Source organism: Erpetoichthys calabaricus, chromosome 9, assembly GCF_900747795.2.
Source record: "Erpetoichthys calabaricus chromosome 9, fErpCal1.3, whole genome shotgun sequence".
Lineage (NCBI taxonomy): Eukaryota > Metazoa > Chordata > Cladistia > Polypteriformes > Polypteridae > Erpetoichthys > Erpetoichthys calabaricus.
Window position 1 is genome coordinate 76,990,426 of NC_041402.2, and position 15,887 is coordinate 77,006,312.

The 15,887-nt window shown below is 36.1% G+C and overlaps 1 protein-coding gene across 1 annotated transcript in view; it reads left to right on the top strand.

Annotated features, from left to right (window-relative positions):
* Nucleotides 1–15,887, top strand: part of usp10 (ubiquitin specific peptidase 10) — a 138,835-nt gene that overhangs the window by 100,111 nt on the left and 22,837 nt on the right. Inside the window, exons 10-13 of the mRNA XM_028809787.2 lie at nucleotides 2,186–2,363; nucleotides 3,733–3,898; nucleotides 7,796–7,940; nucleotides 15,417–15,482. Coding sequence (XP_028665620.1) covers nucleotides 2,186–2,363; nucleotides 3,733–3,898; nucleotides 7,796–7,940; nucleotides 15,417–15,482 — 555 coding nt within the window. The remainder of the gene's footprint in view (nucleotides 1–2,185; nucleotides 2,364–3,732; nucleotides 3,899–7,795; nucleotides 7,941–15,416; nucleotides 15,483–15,887) is intronic.

Here is a 15,887-nt window from a genome sequence, read left to right on the forward strand (position 1 = left end):
AAGTGTGCAGAGGAGGCCCTCCGGTTCCACTTGTGGGGGCAGCGGGTTTACCCTGATGACTGATCATGCACCACTTCAGAGGTTCTACAGACAGATGGATGTGAATGCCTGGCTCATTCGGTGGTTTATTAGCTTACAGCCGTTTGCTTTTGATGTTCACCACCGGCCCAGTACATGTCAGTGCTGGCGTCCTCCCGAGCCTGGCTTGGGCAGTCACTTAAGTGGGGGATGTGAGATTTTTGAACTCTTGATACCCTCCCTATTGGGAATGTATTTGACACATCTGTCAAGGGCTGCTTGTTTTCCGGTGAGGCAAGCGCAGGTTTGCAGTGCCACAGAGAATATCCATCCATCCATTATCCAACCCGTTATATCCTAATGGCAACTTAAAAATGCAAATAATGTGGCTGGACTCCAAACGTCAAAACAAAAACCAATAAGTGGAAAATTGAAACTGTTTTGGGGGGGGGGGGAGATATTAGTGATTATCTGTTTGGGGGGGGGAGATTTTAGTGAATATCTTGTCGAATAACTATTATGTCTGTATGTAATTCAGTATGTGTGTCAAAATTGCCTGTTTAAAAAAAACTAAAAAATTTGAGAATACGTGGCATAAGAAAGTTGCATGATTTTGAGTATGCATGTTCAATAACATGCTCAAATTGGATAATTTCAGGGCACATTGACTGCTGCCACTATATCAGACACTTAGCAAAGTTTTGTGCATAACATCACTTGTTTCATGCCATGTTAAAATGTAACTATTGAAGAAACAGATCTGCAGAGACAAAAGTAGAATAATATGTACTCTGAAGCTATGGAAATCTAGCAAACTGGTACACAAAGGTAAATAGGAGAAGACAAGTGGCAGGTAAACATATCTTTACATCAAGAAAACAGTACCTATAATCTATATTTTATTTCAGTTTACTTTTGCTGTCACAAGCATACCTCAAAAACATGTAAGGTACACTTTCTTAAATTGAAACCTTTTCTGCTTCAAAGCGGATTATATTCGACAAGTTGTAAGGCTTCCGTTTTCATGGATGGATACTAGCCCCATTCACCTTCATTTTTAAACATAAGAACTAACTAGTTTTTTTTTTTTTTTTTTTTTTTACAAGTCTTTGTAAAATGCTTCACTTTAGAACAGTTTTATGTAGTAAATTATTTTATACTATGTGAAAAAATAACAGACTTGAAAGTACTGGACTTGCCCTTTTTAACTGAGCATCTGTGAAGTAGAATGAAAAGAAGTGGAGGAAGGTCACTGAGGTCTTGCAAAATGTATACACAAAATAAAAGACTTTGGACAAGGGTAATCATATACATAGTTTAAAAGCAGCCGGTGTTATATGGGGGAGAGAAGATGATTTAGGAAAAAAGGCATCAATGGAATAAAATGAGGACATTAGAGATCTATTTTAACCATATCTTCTGAACTGTGGAGTTTAAAAGAAGTCTCAATTCCAACCACTCCCCCACTAAATACTGAAAATTCCCATGTGCTGACTATGAAGGTGTAGCCTTCTTCAAGTTTTGTAGTTCATTCACTGAATCAAAAGCTAATCTGGATTGATCATGACAGTCAAGATCAACTGGTACTGAGCTGTTTCAAGACCTGTTTGGAGATTGGAAACAAAGACTGTGACAATTGTTGTAATAAGCAGTATTTTGCTTAAAAATAGTTTCAGGTGAACTTGTATGTGCCAATGAGATTCAAGGATAATTTCTTATGTATAGACCTTGATTTTTGGAAAATATTTAGTTCTTAATTGAGAACCAGATATTTTTATCCAGAATAATATATACTAATTGATAAGTTTATGCCTCTTTCTTGTATTTTTCAATTCTGTGCATTATATGGTGATTAAATATCTTTAAATATATATATCCTTCCAGTTCATTAACACTTTAACTTTTTTACTGTGTGAAACATTAATTTGGCTAATGTGCTTTTCCTCACACCAACTGTTAAAATAAGTGTCCATGTTTGATATTTACAGTATGTGACTCTTAGGGAAATATACTGTACTTTTAATAATATTGTAAATGTGTCATTGCTTAAATACAGGGCTTCATTATAACTTTAGAATTTTCTAATTGAAAAGATTTGTGTTACCAAAAATTCAGTGAAAATTCTCATAAAACAATCTGATATGCGTGTTTTTTTTTTTTCTTATAGATGGTTTTGTGTTAAATGGGCCTGAACGGTCCCAGGTGGGAGCTGAAGAGGAGCTGTTAGAAGAAGGGGGCAGTGATGATGAATGGGAGCAAGTAGGTCCCAGAAACAAAAGTTCTATTACGAGGCAGGCAGATTTCATTCGTACACCTATAACTGACATCTTTGGAGGTCACATTAGGTAAAGATATTTGTTTATTCCATTTTCAATGGATTTGTATAACTGAAATGTAACTGAATATGTCCATCAGTTTAGATTGTAGTCATATATTATCAGTACCTTGTATATCAAGTTTTTTGTAAAATTGTACATAATTTAAGTGAGTTTTATAAACACAAGCTCATTAAAAGCACAGTAAAAAATTTTCTGAATCAGATGTTCAGCTATTTGAGTTTCATCTTATGCATGAATACATATATGTACTGTATGTGTATATATTGTGTGTATGTGTATATATACTGCACACAAAAAAATTTAAAAGAACTCTTTTTAATCGGAGTATAGCATCAAATCATTGAAACTTTTGGGATATTGATCTGGTCAGTTAAGTAACAGAGGGGGTTGTTAGTGAGTTTTAGCTGCTTTTGTGTTAATGAAATAATACGAAACAGACCAAATATAATGTGACATTTTGAAGAAATCATTGTATGACCTGAATAGTACCAATCAGAAAACATCATCGCACTAATGCAATATTATTTGAAAACGAACAGATCAGGTGTAAATTTGTTACTTGTAAAAGTTAGCTTTTTCACTTTTATTTTCTCAGTCTCATTCACACTCTCCCTCCCCTCCTTATCTGACCCTAACTAACTAACTAACTAACAGCGCCAGCATAAATTCTCAAGAGACGGTGGCATCACAGCTCCAGGATGCTTGCATTTTAGATGCTCATTCATCGTGGTGGTGCTGCCGTGAAAAGAAATTTCCGCTTTGCATAATCTGCATTCAACTTTTTTTTCTTTTTCGGTGAAGTGCTTCCACACTTTATAAAGTTTCTGTCTCAATTTTTTTCCATCTCCTTCCCCCTCCTCTATCCGACTCGCCATTGCAACCACGTTTATTTTTCTCTACATTCTTCTTCACCTCAGACGTTCTTTCTTTGTTGGTAGGACTGTGTGCAGTCCTGACAAACAATAACAAACGATACTGCCCCCATACGTTCATGTAGTGCATTGCAGTTACAAAAAACCAATGTGGTTCTTTATGACTGGAGCCTCTATTGAAGGTTCTGTTTGACGTCTCGACAATAAATCTGCGTCGCCGATTTTTTTTTTTTTTTTTTTGTAGTCAGTGTCGTCGATTACGTCAACTAATCATTGCAACCCTAATATGTATATATGTGTATGTATTATATATATATATAATTATTTCCCCTACAGAGAGAGAGAGAGAAATGTAGGTATAGAAAGATGTACCTATTTATTAAAATTCCTTCTTAATTTTTCTCATAATTGGAATTAATGTATAATCTTCCTGAAACATGAAATGATATATTGTTGGTTTGGTCTGCTGTAATTAATATTATTTTATTTGTTGTTCTATGCAGATCAGTAGTCTACCAGCAAAGCTCAAAAGAGTCTGCAACCCTGCAGCCTTTCTTCTCTCTACAATTAGATATTCAGTCAGAAAAGATTCGCACTGTTCAGGATGCTCTGGAGAGTTTGGTGGCTCGAGAGTCTGTTCAAGGATACACCACAAAAAGCAAACAGGAAGTGAGTATTTTTATCTGTTGTTTAAAAAGTAGTTATTTTTTTGGGCACACCTTTTTGTACAGATCACCACTACAGAAGAACCAGAAAAGATAGCAAAAAATAGTACAGATTAGTAGGGAATTGTATAACCCTTTGGAAAATAATTGCCCATTTATTGTAATAGGAGTACAACTAAAATGTAGCTAAAAAAAAAGCCATTTTAAAATAATGGGTTTTTAGCAGTTTTTTTTTTTTTTATATATAAAGTTCTACAGCATTAGCCTGACGAATTTCTATTGGTAAAGTTTTCCATATCCTATGTGCATAACAGCAAAAAGCCAACTCACCACCACTTTTCAGGTTGGCTCTTGGAATTATAAGGAGACCTTCACTTGAAGATCTGAGGTTGCAGTTTGGAGTATAAGAGGACAAACATCCCAATAAATTGGATGGGGACAAGCTTATTTAAGGCTTTATAAATCAGTAGTATTTTAAAGGCAAATATAAATGACATTAAAATTGGTGAAATGTGCTCAGGTTTTCTTTTTCTAGTTAAGGTTTTTGATACTGCATTCTGCACTAATTGTAACCCAGCGGTTCCCAGACTGTGCACCTCAAAATATTCCAATATTAGACATCTTTTGCAACCGTAACAGATCAAAAATATATAGAAATAATAATTACCACCTTTATAATAACAATATCCAACAATTTCTAACTGAGGTGGTTCTTTGGTGCTACAATCGGTTTATTCATAATAAATGATGTGCCACTGACGAGACCAAACAGTATCGTTTTTAGAACAGACGAGTTGAACTCATCCAGATGTCAGGCAACAAGTGTAGATGTGCATGAATCATGTGAATATAATAGGTTTGTTGCATTTGTGATGCATGAACAACTAGTCAGGGCCAATCAACATGCCTAAAAGAATTCACTTGGTTGAAATTTGTGTTTTCTGATTGGTGTTTGTACTTGTATATTAATCGCTGTGTATGTTCTTATTTATTGAAGATCAAACCCCCTACATATTGTGTTGTGATCAAAATGAAAAGGATGCACTACAAATGAGTGGTGGGTGTGTGAAGAATCGGAAATATTTTAAATATGATTACAATTATATGGATTTTGGCTTTACATCAAAAAATGTTAACTGTGAAGAGAGATCGATTGCTGTGTGCAGTGTGTTTGAAGATTGCATGCTCCCAAAAAGCTAAAATACCATTTAGAAACCAGTCATGGTTGGTAAATTTTGGCGGCTTCTTTACCAGAAAGTTAAAACAACAGGGTACTTTTTCTCTGCATTTGTCAATATTGAACAATGCTTTACAAGCCTCATACAGAGTTGCATATAGAGTTGTGTATTGTAAAAAGCCCTGTACCATCACAGAACAACTAATTCTGCTGGCTGCTATAGATTGGTGAGCATCATGATCAGTAAATTTGCGGGGCAACTGCTTTCAAATGTGCCTTTGTCTAACAATACTATCAGTCCTAGAATTCAGCACTTGTGACAATGTATTGTCCCCTACATTTAAATTGCAGCAAGAAATCTACATTTTTGTTGAAGAAAAACACGACTATGCCAAACAGATTTGAAAAGATGTGTAGTGAACAACAGACTTATACATCTCACTAATTATTCCCATCAGTAAACTGTGATTTTTGTGATGTATGTTTGTTGAACCTTTTCAAATAAAATATTATTGCAGGTTCTTAACAATTCTATTAAGTGTAACAAGAATATAAATTACTTTGAATTGAATAATTTAAAAACCTATGAAAACGTCAGCAAATATTTAATTTGAAGCAGTCAGTCATCATAGTCAACTAATTCATAAAATTGGCCTTTTTTCAACCATATGGTGCACCTCAAAGAACTGATTAAAAATCTATTCTAAACATTTATGGTAATTCACGTTTAATTTTTTATAAGTAATCATACCAAGCCATCAACTCTGCACTGCAACTATCAGGTATGTATTATAAACTATACTATGGTTTAACTTGGGGCGCCTTGGAAAAATCTTGAAACATCAAGTGCAATGTGAACAGAAAAGGTCTGGGAACCGCTGCTGTAATAGATGGATGTCTGTCTTATGTAGTCATGTAAGGAGTGCATTACAGTAATCTAGTCGACTGAAAACAAAAACCTGAACTAACAGGTCTAACTTTAGTTAAATTCCTTAAGTGAAAAAATGCAGTCCTAGTAATCTGGTTAATATGTGATTTAAAGTTTGTCAGTCAATAGTTACCCCTAAATTCTTTACCTCTGACTTGACTTTTAAACCTAAGGGATCAAGTTTCTTTCTAATACCTCAATGTGTCCATTTTTTGCCAACTGCTAAGACTTCTGTTTTGCTTTTATTTAGTTTGATAAAGTTTCTAGTCATTCATTTCGAAATATAAGCAAGACACAGGAACAGAGAGCCAAAAGCATCAGGGTCATCAGGCTCTATTGATAACTACAGCTGTGTGTTATCTGCATAGCTGTGGTAGCTCACCTTGTGCTTGAAGATAACAATGACAAGATGACCAGCATCACACACTTACTTCATTTCTAAAAGGAGCTCTCAAAAACTGATATAGTTCAGCCAACGTATGAAGTTTTAATAGCTACACCCCAATTGTGTATCATAAATGATTAAATTAGTCCCATGTCTTGAGGAACGGATGCATGCATCCACTCTACTTTCCAAACAAATGTCCTACTGGGACATTTTTGTTTGGTTTCCTAGACATTAAATATTAAATTATTATTAATTGTGAAACAACAAACAAAATGGCATAGTTTTTTTTTTTTTTTGTTAATCAATACCTTGATTAAATATTGTTGTCTTTGTATGATACTGCTTTTTAGGAAGTCACCCATTAAAGTTTATGTTCCTAGATTTGTTACTTCATGGATCGTGCCAAATTGTTAACAAATGGCATTTTTCAAAATGTTTATACAGTTTTTTTTTTTTTTTAAACTGTTCTTCTCTGTTCACAGCTGCATGGCTAAACACAAGGTGGAATAATTGATCTTAAACTGTCATAGTGATGAAAGCCTATTAATAATTAAACATCTGTTGACCAGATGTGCATTATTTTTTGATGCGTTTTATATGTTAATAATCTGTGTTTGGTTTTTCAACATACCTTTATAATAATTCAGAAGGGTAGTACCATGTGTTATTGTACATGGTAAACTAAGAGATTAAGTGCAGTTTAACTTTTTTCACTCAGCACATTAATCCAAGACAGGTCCCAGTTTCCCACATTAAATGTAATAAAAGTATATATATTTGTAAAAGAGAGAGCAAAAATATTTGTAAGTAGTCAGATTAATTAAATGGCCCAAAAAAAGTGATTGACTGTTACTTTACAAGAACTGGTTAAGAACGTACAGTGAAGAAATTTGTACACAAATTGGTAAAATTTGTTTTTACTATTGTCATGCAGTGTTAAAATTATTTGGATGCTTTAAAATTTCTGAATTTATTGGATTACTAATAACACGTCTTGTTCCTTTTTTGTGCTATAAATATAAATTTTCAAGAAGAAAATCTAGTTATTCCTAATTGTCAGCCTACGCTTAAATGGAAATTGGTTAAAACTCTACATCCAAAAGAGTTCTTCTGAGGAAAATCCTCTTCATTCCAACTCTCCCTCTTCCGAAACACCTTCGCTAAAGTAAAATCTGGTTTGGGTTGAACACAGTGCATGAAAATATTTCATGAGAGATTTTTTGTCTGCTGAAAACTTGGGAGAGAGAATTTTTCTCTCCTTTGAATTCCAATTTCATTTTTCTTTTCAGTTGAGAGCAATATAATTGGATTTTCACTTGGGTAAATTTTTCCAAGTAATTGCATTTAGGTAATCTAATTTTGTTACCTGAAAATTACTTATTTAAAATGTATGCTTCCTTTATTATAGATTGAAATCAGTCGAAGAGTTACTTTGGAAGAGCTTCCACCAGTATTAGTCTTACATCTGAAGCGATTTGTCTATGAAAAAACAGGTGGCTGTCAGAAACTGATCAAGAATATAGAATATCCAGTAGACTTGGAAATCAGCAAAGGTTTGTTTTTTGCCAAAATTTCTTTTTTAGATTCCTTCCTTGTATCTTTAAAATAAATTTTTTTAACGAAATTTGCTACTGTTAATTTATGTTCACATACGTAAAATGTACCTAATATATTTGAATGAGAAATCTATTTAAAAATAATCAGTTTTACATTTAAATATGATTGTTTGGTAAAAGATGGATGATGAATAAAGAAAAGTGATTTTTGTGACAGGTGTTTATTATATATTAGTGCTTCAAGAGAAGGAAATTCTAGTGGAGGAAATCTGCATGCCGAAACAATTCAAAGGGTTTTGTGTGAAAAACTTTTTGAGGGTATACAGATTCTGGAGTTAGGGAAAATGGTTATGCATAGTACCATGTTTATGAAGGTGTTTTTTTTTTTTTTTTTTTTTTTAAGTGTAGAGAACAGCCAAGCAAAAAACTAAAAAGATTACAATATGCAAGCTTTCGAGGCAACTCAGGCCCCTTCTTCAGGCAAGATGTCAATTTTAAGTGAAAATTGAAATCACTGAACAAGTGATAGCCCTTATTAGCAAGTCGAAATCATCAAGACGTGCTAAAAATTATGGAATTTCACCCTGGTAAAGGGTGTGTTGTATATCACAATGTACTTTTGGATAGTTCTTGAGGAAAAAAGAGAGATGCCTGGGTCTAGAAATTAACTGCTAAGTGCAGTGGTGTCTTTGTATTTAGTGCGAGTGGGACACTACCCCCATCTACCAGCAGATGCCACTGTTTTGCACAAATGAAAGTAGTAAACATGATATGCATAATGCAGTGTATTGTCTAAAATATTTCCTTTTTTTCGTCATTATCATTTGTCTCCTTAAATTACTTACCTACTATATAATTTAGCCCTTTGTCCTTTTAAAAACAGAACATTTTTAGTATTCATTTACCTTTCTGCCTCAATGTTGAGTTTTTGATGTTGAGATCATTTAATCCTGTCCTTGGATTGTTGTACTGTGTGACAAAATAATATGTTGATAGATCTCTGTTAATGGCATTATTTGGCTGGCATTTTAGTAGTACTGACACTGACATCCTTATATATTATAAAATTCAGTGTCTCTTACTACTTAACAAGATTGGAGCTGAATGGAAGGAGCTGTATAAATTCAGTGATCTTTTTTGCCAAACCCCTTTTTACATTTATGCTGCAAGCTATACTTCACATCTCCTACTGTGTCATCAGAGTCAGCACCACCTACACTCACTTTCCCAGACTAATGTGAGTTGATTCAAGGACAGTGTCCTTTCTGAGATCCTGAGGCCATGTACCCTGGCCAGTGGATTTAAACGTTGGAACAGGTCTCATTGAGTACAGCTCTCTAAAATCTTTGTTCTCTCTCTCTCTCTCCCATTCTCTGAACAGCTTCTCAGGGTGGCTTCACCCCTTCTGACTGTTCTCCCAGCTTAACATTGTGCCTGCAGAATATTCATTCTACCTGAAGAGTGTCCAAATCATATGTTGATTTGAAGTGTGGTTGTGTACAATAGCATTTGTGAAGGATTGATTAATAGCTTAAAGGAAAAAAAGTCTCATTCTTCAAAGTGATGTGATCAGTAACTGAAGGATATTAAGTTCATCTGGATTTTGAAATGTCAAACTAGTTGTCATTCAGACCCTTTACTCAGAGATAGTGATAGTGTGTTGCTGCACCCACCACACGACTAACCACCTGTATTGGGACCCTTCTGATAGTTACAGATCAGTAATTTTGCTTTTGAGAGAGAAACAATGAGTGGGGTGAATCAATTAGTTTATTATTGTATTTTTATGGGGTACAGGCTTAGAGTGCTTATATTTACACATACAGTATTAGCAAACTAAAACATATACATGCATAAACAATGACTAACAGTCCAACAGATTACTTAACACAAATTAACTCCATTATTAACGCAAATAATGGCAATAAAAATCTTGTTAAATAATATGTGGCAATGTAACAAACCCAGTAGAGGAAGCAAAAACTCTAGTTAACAGCATTCCTAAGGAAAATTATACTTTTTGCATAGTTGTAGAATTATGGTTGGTTAGAATAGGCACAGTCACAGTTCTGATGCAATTGGCTAACTTGCCACCCTCCTCCTCCTTCCTCATGAGAATCCCACAATATTCTAAGTTTGTGCTGAAATTCAGTTATTTAAACTGAAGAACTGAAGTTTTAATATCAAGGCTGTAACATAACAAAATGTGGAAAAAGTGATGCGCTGTGAATACTTTCCGGATGCACTGTAAAATAAATATATATATATATATAAAATAATAAATATGGGATCCATGGGTGCTGCAGCAGCTGCTGAGCCCTGGAGTGCAGCTCTTCTGCCACACCTGGAAGTGCTGCCGGAAATGCGTTAATGAAAATAAACCTCCATGCTGGAAGGACCAGAGGAAGGAAGCATGGCCGGAACATTATTTCCTCCCCGGGACACCAGATGGCAGCCCTCCTGGCTTGCAGTGGTGTCTCGGACTCCTGCAGGGCTCCATGGCAGTTGAAGTTGGATACAGCACTTTTGGGATCCATGGGTGCTGAAGCAGCTGCTGAGCCCTAGAGTGCAGTTCTTCTGCCACACCTGGAAGTGCTGCCAGAAATGCGTTAATGAGCACCTGGAGCATTTCTGGGTGCTGTATAAAAGAAGCCAGCCATCAGACACTACTCTGGGTGCCAGAGTCGGATGAGGGAGACAAAGGTTACCTGGAGGAGTGGATGAGGAAGAAAGACAAAAGAAGAAAAGAATTGTTTATTGTGTGTTGTGCTGTGCTTGGGGACTGTGTCATACTTGTGGGGAATGGGGGAGGTGTTTCCCACGAGAGAGAGAAAGGGGGGGAATAAGACTTGTGTGCTTGCACTTGGTATATGTGTTGAACATGATGGCGAACAGGTTGAGACATTTCTCTAAAGCATCTTGCACATACGAAGTATGTTTTGTGAATACATTTTTTCCGCCATTCAAATGCTAACATAATTTTGTCTCACCCAGTACAGTGGAACCTCTGGTCACAACCGTAATTCGTTCCAAAACTCTGGTCGTGACCCGAAGTAATTTTCCCCCATAGGATTGTATGTAAATACAATTAATCCTTTCCAGACCATACGAGCTGTATGTAAATATGTTTTTAAAGATTTTTAAGCCCCAAAATAGTTAATTATACCATAGAATGCACAGTGTAATAGTAAACTAAATGTTTACTTACTACTTCTGTAATGTTTACTTCTTCTGCTTGGGGTCTTTCGCTCACGCTCTCGTTCTCTCTCTTGCTTGCGCTCTCTCACTGCACAGGGAATGCACAGGGAGAGACTGAACACATGCAGAAATCATCAGCGCGTATGAACCGGAAGGGAAACTGGCTTGTTCGTCATCCGAGTGTGTGGTTGTGAATAGATGCAAAAAGTTTGGCGAACTTTTTGGTCGTAAACTGATTTATACGTGTTCAGAGATGTTCGTGACCCGAGGTTCCACTGTATATATATTTTCTCGGTACCATTGCTCACATACATGCACTTTGTCAGCATGCCTATGTCAATCACACAGGAAGCTCTGCAGTCTTCTTGTGACTTTATGCTGTAGGAAGAAAAGTAAATAAATATAGGTTAACAACATTTGATGTGGCTTTTATGTAAGTAACTATATTTGAAAAGCAATTATATAAGACCATCAAGAAACATAATTGCAAACAGAACTTTGCACGATAACTTGGTGAGCTCTGCAGGCCCTGCTGCTTCATTGGAGGACGAGTGTAGCAGATTCACTGGCATGATGATTGGGTTGTTGGTGTTGGGGGATGTGGGGATGGGATAGCCGGGGGTTTGTTGCTTATGCTGATCGACACAGTTGCAAAACAAAAAATGCTAATGGAGAGGTGCAAAGGAATTTAAGGTGGCCCGGGATTATGGCCTTTTCCGTAGGCTTCAGAGATTCTAGTGTTAATAGTAGGCCTCCGGCATTTGGTTTATTAACAAAAATAATAATTTGTGTTTACACACTATTTAATTTAATTTGTTTTCGAGTATGTGGTTTTAATTTCAGTTTAGGTTTTGTTTCTGTCAGATTTTTTTTATTTTATTTAAAAATATTTTAGCCATTTTTAGTTACGATTTTCCTTAACAATAACCCCTTTAATTCTTTATGCTTGTCTGTAATGTCAACCTTTTGAATTGCTTGTTCTGAGCAATATTAAAACCAGAAAACAAATTCCTTTGCCAGTAATTAGTTTCAAATGAGCAAGGCGTCAGTGAGAATTGCTGTATGCAATGTTTTTTCCTTAAATTTTGAATGACTGCCACCATCTTTCCATAGCAGTATTGTTTGATTTTCTACAACTTACTAGGATTCTGGTGTTTTTGCCCTTGATATTATATTGAACATTCATGTTATATAGAAAGGCTTCTTAAAATTACATGTGCTTCTAAAGACTTCTGTGTCTTTGGGGTCATTAAATACCTAATTAGGTTAATGCATTATTTTTTATTATTCAGCGCACCCCAACTTCACCATGCAAATAACAAGTAACAATAGTGAAAAAATGAAGTATTCTGTGACTGTTTCATAGAGGATAAACAGACTGGAGTTTTTACATTGGGTTTCTCCCAGAAAATTGTTGCAATTACAAATGTTTTGGTATACATGTTTATTTTCTTTATGTGCATTGGAACAACACAAAAAAACAGAGAAAAAAAGCCAAATCTGACATGTCTCACAGAACTCCAAAATTCTGCCGGACAAAATTATTGGCACCTTTTCAAAATTGTGGGAAGATTGTTTTATTTCAAGCATATGATGCTTGTTTGAACTCGCCTGTGGCAAGAAACAGGTGCTGGCAATATAGCAATCACACCTGAAGCCAGTTAAAATGGAGAAAAGTTGACTCAACCTTTGTTTGTCTGAGTGTGCCACACTAAGCATGGAGAACAGAAAGAAGAGCACAGAATTGTCTGAGGACTTGAGAACAAAAATTATGGAAAAATATCAACAATCTCAAGGCTACAAGTCCATCTCCAGAGATCTTCATGTTCCTTTGTCCACTGTGCGCAACATAATCAAGAAGTTCACAGCACATGGCACTGTAGCTAATCTCCCTGGACGTGGACGGAAGAGAAAAATTGATAAAAGATTGCAATGAGGGATAGTCTGAATGGTTGATAAACAGCCCCAATCATCTTCAAAACATATTCAAGCTGTTCTGCAGACTCGGGGTGCAACTGTATCAGCTTGAAATATCCGTCGACATCTGAACGAAATGAAACGCTATGGCAGGTGAGCCAGGAGGACCCCACTGCTGACACAGAATCATAAAAAAGCCAGAATGGAGTTTGCCAAAATGTACCTGAGGAAGCCAAAATCCTTCAGGGTGAACGTCTTGTGGACAGATGAGACCAAGGTAGAGCTTTTTGGTAAATTCTCATTCTACTGTTCACAGAAAACAGAATGAGGCCTACAAAGAAAAAAACACAGTACCTACAGTCAAACATGGTGGAGGTTCTAAGATGTTTTGGGGATGTTTTGCTGCCTCTGGCACTGGATGCCTTGACTGTGTGCAAGGCATCATGAAATCTGAAGACTACCAAAAGATATTGGGGCAAATGTAGGGCCCAGTGTCAGAAAGCTGGGTCTGCGTCAGAGGTAGTGGGTGTTCCAGCAGGACAAAGACCCCAAATATACCTCTAAAAGCACCCAGAAATGGTTGAAGACAAAGAGCTGGAGAGTTCTGAAGTGGCCAGCAATGAGTCCGGAATCTAAATCCGATTGAACACTTATGGAGAGATCTCAAATCTGAGAGACCTTGAGCAGTTTGCAAAAGAAGAGTGGTCGGAAGTTCCAGTTGAGAGGTGTAACAAGTTTGTTGATGGTTATAGGAAGCGCTTGATTTCAGTTATTTTTTCCAAAGGGCGTGCAACCAAATATTAAGTTGAGGGTGCCAATAATTTTGTCCAGCCCGTTTTTGAGTTTTGTGTGAAATGATGTCAGATTTGGCTTTTTTTTCTCTGTTTTTTTTGTGTTGTTCCAATGCACATAAAGGAAATACATGTGTATACCAAAACATTTGTAATTGCAACAATTTTCCTGGAGAAATGGTGCATTTTCTGGGAAAGTTCGAGGGGTGCCGATAATTTCGGCCATGACTGTATAACAAAGAATAATTTTGTTCACAAACAGTTCTGCAGTTTGCTTGAAAAACAGCGTGGGAGAGAGGCAGACTTGGGTATGCAGATCATTCAGTATGCCCCTCAGTTATACTTAATTCAGTTCTCTAGTGGAATTCCTGTTACTTTTGCTACAAATGTCTGCACTTCGGCAGGTTTGGATTATGCATGTGCTCCCTTCTGAATCTCTTGAGTGTATGATTTTGTGTTGTATGGGTAACTTGGTGAGTTTGGTATGGAAATTAGTTTTTTAAGTTAAGTTTACCTAATGCATGAGGAGAATATTTACGTCACAGTGTGGTGATGAGGTAAAACTCTGGGTGACTCAGAAAATACCATGAAAAGCCTGGTGATCAGTCCATATCTAGTGATTTTTTTCCCTTTTTCTGAATGCACCATTTTATAGAGTTTCAGCTTCTAATGCTTTGATGTCTTCTGGAACTGGTGTTCTCTATTCATGTTTGAGCAACAGAGAGAGCAATAAGTCCTCTTGGCCTTTTTTGCCTTTCATTACTTTTTTAACAAAAATAGGCCATTGAGCCCACCAAGCTTGCCATCACTTGCCACCTCACTTCTTCAGTAGTAATGTCAAATCCCGCTTTGAAAGTCCCTAAAGTCGTGCTGTCTATGGGGTGGATATCTGCTGACTTCTCATTTTAAAGTAACAAAAGGCAACAGTGCACTACAGCCATTCTTAGATGGACTACCACTAGAAAAGAAGGTGTCGCAGTCATGATTACTTGAAAGGGATTGTGTTACTGCATAAGAACACATTGAAAGCCATTCACCCATTATAGGATCTATTGTTGCAGACATGCTTGGCACCTTTTTCTAGCGGGATAGTTAAGTTACCACAAAAGAATTTCATTCCATGGTAATAATCTTAATTATATCCTCCCCCTTCCTTGCCCCACACGGATCTTCGGAGACATTTTTGCACAGCAGTTAAAGCCCACTCCATATCCTCCATGTCCTAAAGAAGGAGTTGCTTGTTTAGATGTGGCAGGATGACCTTTAATGCCAAACTACAATTCATAGGCACCCTACATGACATCAACGACCCAAGTGAAGTGTAATTTTAGTTATTCCTGTGCACTGGTTTTGAAATTATTCATTTCTTTCTATTTACATACTTTAGTTTCCTTTCATAATGTTTTTCTGAATGAGTGTTTCCACATATTAATACATTTTTGTGGCTCCTTTCTGTGCTTAATTAAAGGAGGACTTTAATTTTTTAAGGAAAATGGCAGCCAGTGTCAATTGTTATATTACTGCATGAACTCTGTAAACAAAAGTTTCTAAAAATTATGTCTTTCAGAGCTCCTTTCCCCAGGAGTAAGAAGCAAGATTTTCAAAGGCCAAAGAACCTACAGGCTTTTTGCAGGTAAAATAAGTAAATAAAAATATATAACCATACTTGTTTTGTTAAATATTGAAATGTTGCTTATTCCTAAACAGATAAATCATAAAACCATTGTACACTTTATTTTGAAAGTAAAGATGTGGCATTCAGTGCAAAGATCCTTGTTTTTCTTCTAGTAGTATTAATACACAATAAAATTATTTCATTATATTCCAATGGATTAAGGTAGATTTTCTTCTGCCCAGCTTGTTTGAGACTCTGTGCAGTGGCGATAAAATTGAAAATTAAACTGAACAGTGCTTTGTATAGTAATAGTATTTTTAAGCAACTGCCCAACACCAAAGTCCTCTTAGTTAAGTATGTCAAGTGTAGTGGAGTGTCTTTGCTATGTTAATAGTATAACAGCAATTTTGGTGAAATTAGCTG